This window comes from Eriocheir sinensis, chromosome 55 (genome assembly GCF_024679095.1).
Source record: "Eriocheir sinensis breed Jianghai 21 chromosome 55, ASM2467909v1, whole genome shotgun sequence".
NCBI lineage: Eukaryota > Metazoa > Arthropoda > Malacostraca > Decapoda > Varunidae > Eriocheir > Eriocheir sinensis.
Genome location: NC_066563.1, coordinates 518,398 through 536,131, shown reverse-complemented (window position 1 = coordinate 536,131; position 17,734 = coordinate 518,398). Strand labels below are relative to the sequence as shown.

General features: G+C 42.7%; 1 protein-coding gene across 4 annotated transcripts in view; it reads left to right on the top strand.

The window, feature by feature from the left end:
- The window catches only part of LOC126983870 (uncharacterized), a 130,167-nt gene that overhangs the window by 109,979 nt on the left and 2,454 nt on the right, over window positions 1–17,734 (top strand). For 2 of the 4 annotated variants that reach the window (XM_050837021.1, XM_050837020.1), the window contains exons 3-12: window positions 3,811–3,853; window positions 6,032–6,232; window positions 6,939–7,108; window positions 7,367–7,405; window positions 8,824–9,897; window positions 10,095–10,280; window positions 12,400–12,558; window positions 15,977–16,068; window positions 16,244–16,428; window positions 16,662–16,878. In XM_050837021.1, the coding sequence (XP_050692978.1) occupies window positions 3,814–3,853; window positions 6,032–6,232; window positions 6,939–7,108; window positions 7,367–7,405; window positions 8,824–9,897; window positions 10,095–10,280; window positions 12,400–12,558; window positions 15,977–16,068; window positions 16,244–16,428; window positions 16,662–16,795 (2,280 nt within the window). In that variant the 5' untranslated portion in view covers window positions 3,811–3,813 and the 3' untranslated portion in view covers window positions 16,796–16,878. The remainder of the gene's footprint in view (window positions 1–3,810; window positions 3,854–6,031; window positions 6,233–6,938; window positions 7,109–7,366; window positions 7,406–8,823; window positions 9,898–10,094; window positions 10,281–12,399; window positions 12,559–15,976; window positions 16,069–16,243; window positions 16,429–16,661; window positions 16,879–17,734) is intronic. The other 2 variants (XM_050837022.1, XM_050837019.1) reach the window with 1 other exon arrangement.

Genomic DNA, 17,734 nt, shown 5'->3' with positions numbered 1-17,734 from the left:
TGCCATAATAATGCCATATTTAGTCATCAGTCAGCCGTGTTTTGCCATTCTTGGGGACAATTATAAAGGAATTTTCAGGAATAACTGTACGTTTACAATCAAATGGAAACACAAGTCTTTACAAATTAAAAGAAATATATTAACTTCAGCAAAGTTTGCGATGTAATATCAGTCATAAAAATATTCTGATACTTTTCGATATATTTCCTTCTATAATAACTAATAGAACATTATTAATTCATGAAATATACGAAGGGAAAGCTGAAGATGTCCTGCATCTGACCCCGCGGAGTCAGCACTTTTTTGACCCCATCCGCTCTTTCCCGAGGTAGTGTTAATCAATCCCAACCCCCGGGGACACTTAAAACTACGGTTCACAGCCAAGGGAAAGGGGAGGGAAGGAAACGGGAATGGGGGAGATTAATACTACGGCCGTGAGTCACTTGAGTCGTTCTTTACAAACTGCTCTCAACAATGTTATAATTTTCGTAGTATCATTTTCGTTGTACATTCAGAAGTATAAATCGATGTTCGTGTAATTAGGGGACCAAAACTGCACTGCGTATTTCAGATGAGGCCTTGCCAACGTGTTATACGAGATAACATTACTCAGGCCGTCTTTCACTCAAATTTCTCACTATGAACTCAAGCATATTTTTTTACGGGCAGACTTTTTTTTTTACAACAAAGGAGACGGCTCAAGGGCAGCAAAAAGAGTGTAGAAAAAAGCCCGCTACTCACCGCTCCCATAACAGATAAAAGTAAAGAGTGGAGAGGTGTCTTGATACACTCTTTTTGAAAGAGGTCAAGTCATAGGCAGGAGGAAATGCAGACGAAGGAAGGCTGTTCCTAAGTTTACCAATGTAAGGGATGAAAGAGTGAAGATGCTGGTTAACTCTAGCATAAGGGGTTTGGACAGTATAGGGATGGGCTAGAGTAGACAGTCGAGTGCAGCGGGGCTGCAGGATGGGAGAAGGCATGCAGTTAGCATGCTCATTCTTTCTCCCATACCATTCATCAAACTTTCCTTATTTGCTTCCTCGCTTCCTTACTCTCTTCCTTGCACACTTCTTTCCCTCCTCTTCATCCTCCCTTCTTACATCGAAACCGTCCATCCTTACTTTCTTCTATTCAATCATCTTTCCTCCATCATCTTTATCCATTGCATACACCGTTCCCTTATTTTCATATTTTCTTTCATTCATCCTTCCATCTATTCTTTCATCCATCCACTCTCCCTTCCTTGCCATCTTCCTCCTCTTCTTTCACATTCTTTTCCTTTCTCTCTTGCTTTCCGTCTTTATTGCACTGTATCTTCTGTTCCCGAAGTGCCCACAAGCACGTAATGTCACACTCTCTCATCACGTCCCACACACCTCACACTCTCTTGTACTTAAGACTTATTACAGCTTGACACGCGACTCTTTCATAAGCTTCAAGGATAAAAAGGGCATCTGTTCTTCTTGTTAGGCACATTAGGTTTGGCGGCTATTACACTGGGCAAATTTTCCGTGGATCTTCAGTCAAACCACGATTTCCGCTGGCGTGGTTCTCCTATTTCCGTGGTTTTCTGACTTGTCCGCGATCTTCCAAAGCTACGGTCGATATCACCGAAGGACGACAGTATTACTCATCATAATCATCAACAGCAGCAGCAATTACAAGAAACAAATGAGAACCACGCTAGCAGAAATCGTAGTTTGACTGAAGATCCACGGAAAATTTGCCCAGTGTAATAGCCCCTTTAGATGCTAGGAGACTGTGGGCAATGCTCTCCAACATTTCGGCGCCCAAGAATACACGTTGGACAAGATCTTCGTAGGAGTTGTGGGCATTTCCATGGGTACTTGTTTTATGACCCTGGTGGTAGTTCGACAAAGCTTCTGTACCATAAACGTGAAAAAAACACTCATAACCCGATGAATCTGCTTTCGGACCTGGATATAGTTGATGTGAGAGGTGGAAGCGTCTGAGAATACCAATCTATATATATAAAAGTAGATGGGTGGGGTTCTTCAGTAGATATAGTCTCCTTGGTGGGGTGGAGTGAAAGACTGACAAGAGTTAATGAATGTTAATGGGCTAAGGGAGTTTTGATATAAAGAGAAGGATATGAATGGACTAAAAGGGTGACAAAAGAATAGGAAAGATGGGAAATGGGAATCAGTTATCGGTAAGAGAGAGAGAGAGAGAGAGAGAGAGAGAGAGAGAGAGAGAGAGAGAGAGAGAGAGAGAGAGAGAGAGAGAGAGAGAGAGAGAGAGAGAGAGAGAGAGCTGTCGTAAGTCTAAAGACTCATCTATTGACATCTATTGACAAAATAATAGAGGAGGAGGAGGAGAAAGAGGAGGAGGAGAAGGAAGTGGAGGAACAGTGGGAAAAGAAGAGACGGAGAAGGAGAGAGAAGCAAAGTGTATTAAATATCAAGAAGAGGAAGAAGAAGAAGAAGAAGAAGAAGAAGAAGAAGAAGAAGAAGAAGAAGCAGAAGAAATTGAAGAAGAAGAGAAAAAAAGAAGAAGGAGAAGAAGAAGAAGAAGAAGAAGAAGAAGAAGAAGAAGAAGAAGAAGAAGAAGAAGAAGAAGAAGAAGAAAAAAGAAGAGGAAGAAGAAAAAAAAGAAAAAAAAATAATAATAATAATAACAACAACAATAATAATAATAATAATAATAATAATAATAATAATAATAATAATAATAATAATAATAATAACAATAATAATAATAATAACAACAACAACAACAACAACAACAACAACAACAACAACAACAACAACAATGATAATAATAATAATAATAATAATAATAATAATAATAATAATAATAATAATAATAATAATAATAATAATAATAATAATGATAATAATAATAAGAAGAAGATGAAGAAAAGAAAAAAAATATGGTAAAAATAAATGTTCATATGCTTATTTTATATTTATTTATCTATTTGTTTATTTATTTATTTATTTTTTTCGTTTGACCTACAGCGCCCATAGGCTTTCTTGAAGGGGCCTGCTGGTCGACGGCATCCCGATAATGGCGTAGGCAAGTTTCGCTAGAGTCTGCGTTGACAGATGATCATGAGGACAGCATGTGGGTAGTGTTAGGCCACTCGGCAATGACTGAAAATTGTCAGCTTGCAGCGACGGGAGGACTTGAACTCGGGTCCCCCAAGACAACGCTCCCTCACGCTAACCACGCAGTACAACAAAGACAAGAACAAGAACAGTAACGAGGACGAGAATGAAGGCCATCACACACACACATGAAAAAAGAGAAGGAAGACAAAGGAGAAGACAGAAGAAAGCCTTACGCAATGGAGAGATAAATCCTTGATGCAACACAACCCATCAGCGCGGCCCCCCCTTCACTTTCCCATCCGTCACAGACGCACACAGACGCACTTGCAGTCGACGCCGGGCAGAACTTACGACGACGGCAAACAACATCAACGTAACCAAGGACATTCCATTTTTCACGCGTCCTTCGCTTCCTGACATCCATCGACCTAATTTTTTTTCTTCCGCTATTTCTTTCTTTTTATCTCTGAAGGAGGAACGAACACGCAATATGAAACATGTGACGATCTGGATGTGCGAAAGAGAATCGATCATGTATGTGTGTGTGTGTGTGTGTGTGTGTGTGTGTGTTCCCCCATCCCGCCACCATTCGTCCAGTCAGCGCAGTACAAGCAACACTTACTTCTCTTCACTCTCCATCGCACGTCTTTTTATTTTCTTTGCGTGTGACTTAGCAACTGATATATATTAATATTATTTATTGTGTTAATATCTTTACCAACATTATTCATTGCAGAAGATGTCGACTGCTGTGATTGTCTGTTTCATATCATCGCTGGGTAAGTTTATGTGTGCGTCAACCATTTATCTTTTACCTCCTCCAGCCCTTTGCCACCTGGAAAGAAAGACACTGTTCCTCGTAGCTTAGATTTATCCCCTAAGAACCATTGTTTCCTCGTGTCCCCATGCAGGTGTGTCGGCGTCGAAACACACAGGTAAACAGTTTATAATCTCTCGCTACCTTACGCTGCTTACTTTTCTCCTTTACCTTGCTTAGTCATTTTCATTTTTTTTTTAATTCTCATTCATAGTGAAGTTGATGATCCGCTTCCTTCACCTCATTTATCTTATATCTTGTAAATGTCTCATCTTCCGTCCACAAGTTAAATGTTGATCATGTTTTTTCACCTTATTCATCCGTCCCCTACAGATGTCATGTCTCTCGAGGTTGAACTTAGAAATTATTATATTACTGCACCATATTTATCTCTCTCCCTCAGCTGTCACGGCCCCAGGAGTTCAGGAAAGACGTTTACCACCATTTTTTTACTTTGTTTCTCCATATCCCTCAGGGTAGAGGTAGCTTATAAACCCTCATATTATATTATTTCATTATCTTCAGTTTTTTTCTTCCTCAGTTGTATATATTTTTTTTTTCTCATCATCCTTCACCCCATTTCTCTACTTATCCACGAATGCCACGTCCCCAGGTATATATTACTTACAAACCTTTGCCTTACTTAATATCTTTTCCTCCCACATCACCAGGTATAGATATTACTTACAAACCATTGCCTTACTTAATATCTTTTCCTCCCCTATCACCAGGTTAAATATTACAAACCATTACCTTACTTCATCTTTCTTTTCTCCTCCCTTGTGTCACGTTCCCAGGTATACAGGTGTGGCATTATTCACGACACACCTTCACCTTATTTCTTTATCTTCCCCAAGTGTCTTTTTCCCTGAGATAGAGATCGTTTATAAATTATCTTACTTCACCTTATTTCCCTACCTTTCTCTAATGTCTTGTCTCCCTTGAACAGGATAAATTATTCATGATCTTATTTGTCTATCCCACACTGGCTTTACGTTTCCATATAGATAAGACGCAAAACACTCCATTCCTGCACCTCATTCTCCATTTCCCCAAAGGGTCGCATTTTCTTTCGTTGAGATAACAAAATATTTTCATTCTTCTTGTTTTTATATTTTCCCCAGGTGTCGCATTTCCAAGGGTTGAGACACCGTTCAACCCATCATCTTGCATCACTTTATTTCCAAGGGTTGTTTATTTCCAAGGCTTTATTTCCAAGGCTTTATTTCCAAGGGTTGTTTATTTCCAAGTGTTTATTTCCAAGGGTTTATTTCCAAGGCTTTATTTCCAAGGCTTTATTTCCAAGGGTTGTATATTTCCAAGGCTTTATTTCCAAGGGTTGTTTATTTCCAAGGGTTTATTTCCAAGGGTTTATTTCCAAGGGTTTATTTCCAAGGGTTTATTTCCAAGGCTTTATTTCCAAGGGTTGTATATTTCCAAGGCTTTATTTCCAAGGGTTTATTTCCAAGGGTTTATTTCCAAGGGTTTATTTCCAAGGGTTGTTTATTTCCAAGGGTTTATTTCCAAGGCTTTATTTCCAAGGGTTGTATATTTCCAAGGCTTTATTTCCAAGGCTTTATTTCCAAGGGTTGTATATTTCCAAGGCTTTATTTCCAAGGGTTTATTTCCGAGGGTTTATTTCCAAGGGTTTATTTCCAAGGGTTTATTTCCAAGGCTTTATTTCCAAGGGTTGTTTATTTCCAAGGGTTTCTCTCTATCGCCTCCACGTTACTTGTCCTCCGCAAAGTAAACAGCTCATAAGCTCTCGTCGTCCACCTTATTTCTCCATTACCCACTAATGTCACGTCCTCAGATGATTAAACCACCTTTCTTCCCCTTGTGTCTTCTATTCCTACATGTGCTGCGAACAGAAGGCAAAATAGAAATACCTAACTTAGAAATCATCATCATCATAATCTTTCTCTAGCTCCCCAGGTGTAGTTCCCAGATGCACAGACAATATATTAATTTCACCCCTCCTCTACCTTAATTATGTTGCATTAGCCCCTTGCGGTACAGTTAATAATTATAAGCCATCATATCGCTCTACCACTTTCCTTTTATCTACCTCCATTGTTAAGTCCACCAGTGTATAGGAATAGTCAAACATCTTCACCTTTTTTCTCTCTCTCTCCTTTAGGTGTTGCGTCCCCCGGGGCACCACCAAACCCGTTGCATGATGGCGGTTCACAGGGGGCCGTGGCCACAGGGGAAATGGGCAGAGCTGGAGTTAACACGGGGAAGCAGCTGGGAAGAGCCACAATGGGAGTGTTGTCAGCCCTCCCTCAGCCAGTGCGAAAAGCCTCAGGCCACGTACACCTGTGTTTCCATGGTGATCCTGGTGAGTGAAGGTGGTGGTGGTGGTGATGACGGTGAGTGGTAGTGGTGGTGATGGTTGTGTTGATGATGGTGGTGGTAGTGGTAATGGGGAGGGTGGAGAATATCTAGTGAGTCATTAGTAATGGTGTCTGCGTGTGTATCTGTGTGTGTGTGTGTGTGTGTGTGTGTGTGTGTGTAATTCACCCACGGCCGATGACGAGCTGGACTCATCATCGCCAGCAAGTACTCTCCCAATTAGAGCAAGGCTCATTAGTCGATCTTTGGGTATTGCTGGGACCTTCACAGGCCACACACCTTATTTCCCTTGCTCAAGGGAAGACAATAACCGCTTCTTGTCAGTGGAAAAATCATGGTCTGAGCGGGGCTCGAATCTCCTGCTGCCAGGACGTGAAGTCTGGCAGCGCAGAGCTTTACCATTGAGCTACCGGAGATGTGTGTGTGTGTGTGTGTGTGTGTGTGTGTGTGAGAGAGAGAGAGAGAGAGAGAGAGAGAGAGAGAGAGAGAGAGAGAGAGAGAGAGAGAGAGAGAGAGAGAGAGAAAAAAAAATAAGAAATTCGCTGTTTAAAATTAAATATTTGGCAAAGTCATTGTTTACTGTCTGAGCCGGCCGCGCCAAAAAAGCGCCTTCATAAAAGGACTAGACAATCCCACACCATGCACAATACATTTTCTACTTGATATATAATTTTATCGTTTTACTTCATCAGACACGGAGTTCATCAAGGGTGTGGCTGCAGGAACGAACCAGACTGATGTGGCTTTCAGCGTATGGGCCACACCAGCTTGGAGGCGTTTCCTGAGCCACAGCACCTACCACACCAGAGCCACACACGTCATGGTGGGGCCCAGGGTGTGGCTCCTGCACTGGATGAATGTGGTGAGTTTGTGGCAAGTAGTGTGATTGTTATTATTATTGTTTACATTTATTTTTTAATAATATCATTATTATTATTATTATTATTATTATTATTATTATTATTATTATTATTATTAGTAGTAGTAGTAGTAGTAGTAGTAGTAGTAGTAGTAGTAGTAGTGGTAGTAGTAGTAGTAGTAGTAGTAGTAGTAGTAGTAGTAGTAATGATTTATTGGTTCATTAATTGCTTGATTTATTGTCGTCATTTGTCTTTTTCAGATTCAAGAAAAAACTGCAAACAACACAATCAGTACACAAGTAAGTTAACGGCAAGAATCTGACTACCAGTCTATTTAAACAATTTTACATATTTGTATCTCTGTGTCGAGTAGCGGGATTTTTTCCATTATTGTTTCCTTTTTCTTTTTTTGCCCTTGAGCTGTTTCCTCTCTCTCTCTCTCTCTCTCTCTCTCTCTCTCTCTCTCTCTCTCTCTATATATATATATATATATATATATATATATATATATATATATATATATATATATATATATATATATATGCGTATAAGTGGATGTTGTGTAGTGTAAATGACATTGAAGTGTTGGTGTATGTGGTGTACAAAATGTGTGTGAGATGTGTAGCAGGACGTGGACAAACAGTTGAAAATTAACAATAAAGATGAACAATGAGGACGCGACGGGAGACGGAGCAACAGTAACAAAATAAGAGTCTGTGCTGTCGCACCCATTTTCCTTCAGTCACCGGGGGAGAGCACGCGATTTTTAGAGATGACTTGCTACAAGGTTACATGATCCTTCCTCCCTACTTCGAGTAGTATAAGACGCTGAGAGTAATGCTGACTTTATATAACTCAATGGGAAAACCACTCCTGAAATGTACAGTGCTGGACCCGAATGACAAGGGGGCATTGAAATACTGTTGAGCGAGTTAGCAACGCGCTACGAAAATTATTCCACCCTTTTGGGCTCAGCCTTATGGAGAATAACTCAAGTGACTCAACGTCTTTACGTTGGAAAAGAGATAATATTTACCATAAGATTCAGGTCTTCAAGAACCTGAAAAAGTTTAGTAACGTCGATCACTGCAATTTTTTGAGATTCAGACTACCTCAAGATTCAGACAACGCCCTCCCGATTACACCCCAGTACAGACATTGGCAGGGGATTTTGTGGTAAATGGAATTGTTCGCCAGTGGAACAAGCTTCCTTCCATAGTAGTAAGTGCGGACGCCACCAACTCCTCTAAAAATCGCCTTGACTGCCATGTTTCGTCAGGAGTGAATTGAATGTGTGCGAAGCAAAGTCCATTGATCTGCTCTGCAGGCACAAAAGTGAATGTCAAACATGTTAGAGCGGGCAGCCTGGTAATGAGCCAACAGGCTTGCCGTTACCCGTCTTTCCATATTATCCATGGTTTCCATGTTCCGTGTTCTCTTCTTCCCTTTCTTCCTTCTTTCCTTCCTTCCTTCATTCATTCCTTTCTTCCTTCCTTCTTTCATTCCTCCTTTTCTTTCCGTCCATCTGTTTTTTTTTTCTTTCTTCCTTCCCTTTCTTTCATGGTCATCCTTCCTTCCTTCCCTTCTTCCTTTTCATTCATTATTTTCTTCCTTTATTATTTCCATTCATCCTCACTTCCTTTTTTTTTCTTTCTTTTCCTTTTCTGCATGCTTTTCCCTCGTCTCTCTCCCTTCTAATGTCCCTTTCCTTCTGCAGGTGACTCAGTGGGTGTTTGTGTCCACGGAGCACAAGAACACCGCATTCCAACATAGCCTCCTGCGGCACATCCCTGAACAGCTACACTTCCTCTTGCTGCAGCCCCTTTTCTCCTCCGTCGGCAGAAGTATGACGAACACGAGGGAGCCACAGAAAGGAAATGGAAATGACAAAGGGATTCAGTATAACGTGGCAGAAAGAGCAGTGGGAAATAGTGTGAAGACAATGAAGAACACTCCAGAAAATCAGAGAGGAGGAAGAAGATTGGTAGAGGCAAACGTAGGAGTAAAAGAAGAGGAACATAGAACTAAAAGGCAGACAAAGCCCATGACGTCAAAAGAAAGAGGGGCCAGCTTAGAGAATGCAAATCTCAAACCAGAAGACAGAGCTAAGAAAATCTCCCAAACATTACCCCAACAAAGGACACCAATTGGGAGAGGTCTGCTGGAAGTTTCTAGAGCTGAGGGAGAGATGAAACCCCTCACACCGAGAGAAAGAGGGACCAAAATTAATGACCCAAGTCTTAAAATAACAGCAGGAGAAACCAAACCCGCCCAAACATTACCTCGGCGAGAGAAAACAACTCTGGAAGATCTCGACGTAGTTTCCAGAGCTAAGAAACTGACAAAAACAATGATACAGAGAGACAGGAAGACAAAAATTGAAAATGAAACTCCCACGCCAACCGAAAGAGCCGAGAGACTCTCCCAAACACCACATCAGCGAGATGATACAAATGAAAAGAGTATCGAAGTATTTTCAAGAGCTAAAGGACAAGCAGAATTAAGTGTACTAAGAGACAAAGAATCTAAACTTAAGGACCCAAGTCTTAAACCAGTACCAAGGGTTAGTAGGCTCGCCCAAACGGTACTCCAGCACAGCACAACACACGCCAAGTTTTCTTCAGAGGGTGACATCGAGCTCCTCATGGCCGAGTACGTGGGCGACGGCAGCGCCTTCTTTAAAAAGACGGGACACTGGAACAACGACTCGCTCTGGCTGTTCTACGAACCCCTCCAGGCAACCCCCGCTACACACTTCGGTGGGAGAACCCTCACCCACACCACCATTCATGTGAGCGTTGATTGAGTGATTAATAGCCCGGTTGGTTGATTGGTTGATACATTTCGTTTGCCAGTAAGGTTAGTTACGAAGTCATCAGAAAGTTATTTAGTTAGTAAAATGGTTTATGATATAATTAATTAGGTAATTACTTAGATAACCTTAGATAACCGTAAAATAAAGAAAAGAAAAACAGCCTTCCATTTCAGAAACCAGGTGTGTTTGAGCCGAGCAGTGACGGCGGGATGCTTAAGGCCGGCGGGTACTTGGCGGATATGATGAGGGACCTGGAGAAACACCTGAACTTCACCTCCAGAGTCATCGTCACCAACACCTTCGGAACACTGCTCGAGAACGGCTCCTTCAACGGCATGACGGGCGATCTTATCAGAGGGGTGAGGCGTAATGACTAACCTGACACGACTAAGACATGAGAGAGAGCGAGACAGTATGTCGAGTACGAAGTCGAAGTGCGTGAATATTCGAAGCTGGGCGTCGATACGAAGGGGTAGTTCTAGTCATACGGCGGGTGTTACAGCAGTGTCCACCCACCACCAAAAAAAAAGGAAAAACCAAAGGAAAAGAAGAAAACCACGGTGTCTTGAGAACTACGAATCATCGCTTTGTCGAACTGTGAAAATGAAGAAGAACACGGACAAATGAGGCTGATTCACGGACACACCTGATGTTTCTGAGTTGTGGTGGGATTTGGATGAGGACGATCGCCTGAATACCCTTGAGTGCTAGTGGTTGTTTGGGGCTGTTCGTCTGCTATTGGCGTCAGGAAGTCCTGCTATTGGCGTCAGCCTTTGTTTCATTCAGAGAGAGAGAGAGAGAGAGAGAGAGAGAGAGAGAGAGAGAGAGAGAGAGAGAGAGAGAGAGAGAGAGATCGTTCCTCACTTTCTCATCCCCTCTTCTTCCGTCACCCTTCAGTCTTCCCACACTCATTTCACTCCTTCTCATTTCATCAAAAACCTTTCCCTTCTCCAAACCTTCACTGTCAATCAAAAGTTTTTTATCGTGTCTCTTTTTTCTCAAATGTCTCTCTTCACTCAGCCCCCTTCACCCTTTCTGCTCACTCCCTCTTCCAACAACTCACATACACCCTTACCACACAAACTAACCTTCCTCTTTCCCTTTTCCTCATCACTCCTATCACCCAGCACCATTCACCCCCTCCACCCCTTCACCCCACAGCACAATCACATTTTCCCCTCCCTTCGCCTTATCACCTCCGTCATTCACACCCCCAGGAGGCACTCCCGTGGCTGGAGAGAGTTTTATTTTTCTTGGCCTTGTTTTTCTCCCCTCCATTCCACTCTCCCACGCATGCATGCTCCTCAATGCTCTCTTTCAAACACCATACATACCTGTTCTTTACAATTCACATGCACCCATTTTCCACATTCACCCCTTAACTAACTTCTTTCTTTCTTGGACATGTTTGGTTCAATCCAGAAGAGGCGTTTCTCATTTCTACACACGAGCCAGTCGAAGTGAGTCAAAGTGCGGCTAAAATTAGGAAAACCAAATAAGACACTGAAGGGGTTTTCAGAAAACTACATACATCAGCGCCATCATCCAACCAGTACAGAAGAAGAGAAAACACAGCTCTGTGGGAAACTAAGAAAAGTCGATGTTCGGAGAACTGACGATCATTACTGCCTGAGCTGAAGATAGGAACACACGGACAACTGATGGTCTGAATGGTCGGTGGATGCTTGTTGAAGCATTGACCTGGAATTTCATGAGCTGTGGGACGGTGGACTTATTCAGGAGAGAGAGAGAGAAAAGTCAGATCATTGAGAGAGAGAGAGAGAGAGAGAGAGTTTGGTTTTGTTCAGTCAGAGAGAGAGATCTTTGGTTTGTTTCTCCCTCTTCTCACGTCACCCTTTTCTCCACATCATCCATTTCTCATCATTCCTTTCTCCCAAACCTTTCACTGCAAAATCATTAATCATTCCAAAGCTATCAAATGTGGTGTTTTTTTATTTCGTCTTCTTCCTCATCCCTCCTTTTAAAACCATCCAACTTTCTCCTTCTCACTCCTTCTTCAATAACTCCCTTTACTTTCCTTTCCCTTCCTCTTCCTCTTTTCCCATCACCTCATCGAGCCTTCACGCTAGCTGTCACCCACACGCCCACCCATTCCACAATCACATTTTTTCCTTCCCCCCTTCCCACCTCCTCCTTCCACGTTCAGCCCCCAGCTGAGAGAAGTTGAAATTTATATTTTTTTGTCTCTTTTCTCTCTCTTCTCCCTTCCTTCCACACCCACCACCCCCTTTCTTCTTTCAACTTTCTAACCACAACCACATACATACATTCCATAATTTGCATGCACCCACATTTTTCATTCACCTTTAACCCCACTTCTTCTCTTTCCATCTCCCATCACCCCATCATCTATTGAACGGACTATTCTAACCACCGTCAACCCCTTCACTCACACCCTCAGCACACTCACATTTTCCATCTCCTTCGCCTAATCATCTCCGTCATTCGCACCGCCAGGAGGCAGATCTCGCGCCGCTGGACTTCTCGCCGTCGTATACTCGTTACTTCATTGTGGACTTCAGCGAGTGGTTCAGCACGGACGGCATCATCATCATCTCACGGGCACCAAGGCCACTCATGCCCCCCTTCCTGCTACTGCAAGTGTTTCCCATGTGGGTGAGTGAGTAAGGGACGGATGAAAAGAAGGATGGATGGGAATGAAAGGAAGGAAGAAAGGATCGGAGGGAAGGAAGGGATACGAGTGGAAGAGAGGGGAGAGTGTGATGTGGAGGAAGAAAGAGACGTTCTGCCCTGCTCTCTTAACATCAAAAGCTTATTTATATCACCATTACTAAAGTTGTTCTTCCACTTATAAACTCGAACCTTCTCTCAGCACCCTGTTCCTTAAATTTCTAAAGAATGCAAATTTGAACGTTTATGCATGCACTTATATGTCAAATTTCTCAGCCCATGAAAACTGTCGTCCCCTTCTACAAAGATTTTTAGCATTCTATAAGGAGACCAGAAATACGGCATAAACATGATAAGGTATAAATAATGTTAAATACTGCTTGGAAATGTCTGTAATGCTTCTATTGCTGACACTTCTTGAATTAACACCCATTACCTAACTACGCAATTCCTAAATAGGAGGGAGGAAGGGCGGAGGAATGAATGAATGAAGGAAGGAAGGAAGGAGTACGAGAAAGAGAGGGAGGAAAGGAAGGACGGAAGAAGTGGAAGAGAAAGGGAAAGGTGTGACGAACGAAGGGAAGGAAGGAGGGAAGAAGGTGGAGATAAGGTGAAGGGAAGAGGAAGGGAGGGAGGGAGAAAAAAAAGAGTATGAGGGTGCGCGGATGGGAGCAAGAGAAGGAAGAATAAAGGAGGGAGAAAAGAAGAGAAAGACAGGAGAAAAAATATGGAGAGGAAGAGAAAAGGAGGGAAAAAATAAAGAGAGGAACGTTATTACAGAGAGAGAGAGAGAGAGAGAGAGAGAGAGAGAGAGAGAGAGAACATTTAGGTAGGACAGGGGGAGGTACGTGAATAGCCAAGTAGTGATAGAGGGAGTGCGCAGTAATGGTCGATTGATGGCGTACAGGGATGGATGAGGCAGAAGAGAAAGGAAGGAGAGGACGGGCAGGAAGAGAGACTGACTGCGTAGAGTAATAAATAACTCAGGAGAGGAGGCCAGAAAGGAAGGGTGTTGTTGTTGTTAAAGATTTACCCCTTGCATCACTAGGAGAACGGGCCCTTGTCCGAAGACGGCCCGTTAAGAGGGTAAAAATGCTCCCTCCCTGCGCGGGGGAGCACGGGCTTAGCCTAATGGCGGTGTTGTAAGGAGAGAGAGAGAGAGAGAGAGAGAGAGAGAGAGAGAGAGAGAGATTTACATAGAAAATCAGACCACACAGACCCCATGGTCCAGACTAGGTGGTCCGTCCTTAAACCTAAGTGATTCTACAGTAATCAGATGGCTCCAAAACGCTGCATTTCAACTCTAGTTAATATTAAGTTGAAGGAAGTGACGGTCGAGCTTGTTTTTGAAGGAGTCAATCGTGTTACACTGGACCACTGACGGTGGGAGCTTATTCCATTCTCGCACTACAACGTTGGTGAAGAAAAAATTGGTGCAGTCTGAATTTACTTGTCTACATTTGAGTTTTACGCCATTGTTCCTCGTACGCAAAGTGCCATCGATCATAAACAATGTTGATCTGTCTACATTCGTGAAACCATTAAGTATTTTAAAACATTCGATCAGTTTTCCTCGGAGGCGACGTTTCTCAAGAGAGAACATGTTAAGGGTGGAAAGCCTTTCTTCGTAAGATTTGTTGCGCAAGGAAGGGATCATTTTTGTTGCCCGACGCTGAACACCTAATTTAGCAATGTCCTTTGCATGGTGGGGAGACCAAAACTGTACCGCATATTCCAAGTGGGGTCTGACTAAACTATTGTAGAGTGGAAGTATTACATCTTTATTCTTGAATAAAAAGTTTCTTTTAATGAAGCCCAACATTCTGTTCGCTTTATTTGCTGCATCGATGCATTGATGTGAGAATTTGAGGTTTGACGCGATTTTGACCCCCAGGTCCTTAACGCATTGAACGCTTTTGAGTTTAACGCCGCGCATTTCATAATCGAACTTCTTATTCCTTGTTCCAACTTGAAGGACCTGGCACTTGTCTACGTTAAAGGGCATCTCCCATCTATCCGACCAAGCTGAAATTTTGTGCAAATCCTCTTGGAGGCTTTGCCTGTCTTCGTCAGTGTGAGAGTTACCAATCTTTGTGTCGTCTGCAAATTTACTAATGCGATTATTGAGTCCAACATCCACATCGTTGATGTAAATAATGAAGAGCATTGGGCCAAGAACCGAGCCCTGAGGGATGCCACTAGTGACCGGCGCCCACTCTGAGTTAAATCCGTCAATCACCACTCTTTGTTGTCTGTTGCTCAACCAATTCGCGATTCATTGGTGTACTTGACCGTCAATATACCTATTTGCTTTAATTTATAAAGTAATTTTAATATTTATAATGTGGGACTTTATCAAACGCTTTCTGGAAATCAAGATAGACTATGTTCAGTGATTTGGTTACGTCATAAACTGTGAAGAGGTCGTTATAAAAGGTCAATAGGTTTGATAGGCAGGATCTTTTGTTACGGAAGCCAAGTTGTGAGTCCCCAATTAATGAGTGGCTTTCAAGGTAACTCACAATTTTGTCTCTAATTATGCTCTCAAGCAGTTTACCTATAACCGAAGTTAGACTAATGGGCCTGTAATTACCTAGTAATTTTTTTGTCTCCTTTCTTAAAAATCGGTGTCACGTTAGCCTTTTTTCCAGTCCGAAGGGACGATTCCTTGTCGTAAGGACATATTGAATACTTTTGTGAGGGAATGAGTATTTCGCTCTTTGTTTCTTTGAGCAGTGTAGGATATAATTTGTCAGGTCCAGGACTTTTATTTGTTTTAAGTGATTGAAGGGCTTTAAGGACTTCATCGGTTGGTATTTCAAAGTTAGGCAATGCATGCTCGGGATTTACATTAGTACTGGTGTTGGTGGTAGTGGTGGGAGGACTGTTAGTATTAAACACCGAGGAAAAGTAATTGTTTAATAGGTTTGCAACGTGTTGGCTGTCAGTCACTAGTGCACCGTCACTGTTTGTTAAGGGTCCAATTCCACTTCTGATCGCCCTTAATTCTGTTGTTTATGTAACTGAAGAAGGATTTCGGATTATTTTTACAGTTGGCCGCAATAGTTTCTTCATATCTACGCTTTGCCTGACATACTAATCTTTTTACTCGTCTCCTGGCATCATGGTAAAATCTAATGTTTTCGGGGTGCATGCTCTTTTTTTAGCCTGCAAAACAATTTTCTCTCCTTGACTGAGTGTTTAATTTCGCTATTAAACCAAGGTGGGCTTTTATTAGAGAGAGAAGAAAAAGAAGAAGAAGAAAGCATGAAAAATAAGGGGAGCAGGGATACAGAAGGTATATAAAAAAAGGAAAACAGAAAGTATTAGCAAAAGATACACTGCTACTGATCATGAGCGTGATAAGAGAGCCCATAAACGCCCACCTCTCTCCGTCACACAGGTCTGGGCGTCCGTGGTTATGGGGGGGCTGCTGGCCGGCCATGCACTCTGGGGTCTAAACTACATCTACCACTACAAAAGTTCAGAAAAAGGGTGAGTAGTGTGTGTGGGGGAGCGTGATTATGATACTACTATTATTACCACTACCACTACTACTACTAATACTAATACTACTACTACTACTAATAATAATAATGATGATGATGATGATAACAATAATAGTAGTAATAATGCTAAAAATTATGATTTACAAACACACTTTTTTCAGGTATAGGGATAACACACCAACCTTCAGCCAGTATTATCGCAGTCGCTACCAAAACCACCACCTCCACCACCACCACCACATCGACAGTCATTCCACCGACCACCAGCACAACCAAGGCGACGAGTACCACTACCCTTCGTATTGGGAGACTTTGGCTGTGGTTTTCAAGCTGTTCGTCGTGCAAAGTGTGTGTGTGTGTGTGAGGACGAGAGAGAGAGAGAGAGAGAGAGAGAGAGAGAGAGAGAGAGAGAGAGAGAGAGAGAGAGAGAGAGAGAGAGAGAGAGAGAGAGGTGAAAACACATATGCATTTCCAAAACTGCAGCTAACAAACATCACAAGCATTAGAGAGAAAGAAGAATCCAAAATACCTCTTCCTTTTTCTCATTCAGTTCATTATTCCTCCCCACTCCCATCCTAGGTAGTGACCGGAGGAAGTGGGGTCAGCTTTGGTCCTCTCCTCGTTCCTGTTCCTTGTGGCTCTCTCCATCGTGGCTCTGTACCAAGGCTCCATCATCGCGTTCCTGGCTGTGCCCCGCAAGACGCCACCCATAGACTCAGCGGCTCACCTAATGCAGCACCTCGACTCCATGGCGCCTGTGGTCCGCAAGAACACCGTCTACTATAACTTCATAATGGTGCGTGGGCTGCGATGAAGTGAATTCTTTTAAAGCTAAAATGTTAGGTGTTTGGATGGGAACAGGAGCATATATGGGGTGGGGGGCACATGGCCATTGGTACCACGGTAAACCCGGGGAGGTAAACTGTTGTAACCTGGATGACACAATTGTCTTGTTCACGGAGTAATGGGATCTCATCCATAGCAATCTCAAGGGCTAATGAGACGAAGATTATCACCGATGCCACGCACATCTATAACGTTTACTCCCAAGAGCTCTGCCATAGTTTTTCTCCCAGTTATTTCACCAGTTACTTTGATTTTATATATTTCCTAAAACGATGAAATGAAACGCCATATCTTGAAACACATGGTACTTGCCCTCCTCCTTCAAGCTTTCCATGAATATAATTATGTATACACCAGTGAGTGGGAATCATAATACTGTGGTACACAGGTTGTGTTGAAGTGCGTTATTTATTTATAGGGAAGGCATAGCTATACACAGAAGTATGCAGTGACAGTCTCCAATCGGTTTAATGTGCTCCGCACCCTTAAGAGCCCTGTAGAATTGTGGGATTCCTTCAAACGTGAGACTCTTCGAGCTGCCAAGGAGTGCACTGGAGAGCGCCCAAGATCTAGGAGTGGGTTTGCCTCGGAGGAGACGCTGGAGAATATTGAGGAGAGTCGCTCTGCCAAGCTTGTTGGGAATCGGGACCAATATAGGGCTCTGTCGCGTAGGACCAGAACTCTCCTGAGGAGAGACCAGGAGAGGTATGTAAGGGCTCTCGCTGAGGAAGTCGAGGGCCATTTAAATGGAAATGACCTCCGACCTGCTTACGGAGCCCTGAAGAAGCTCTACTCCAAGTCCCCCT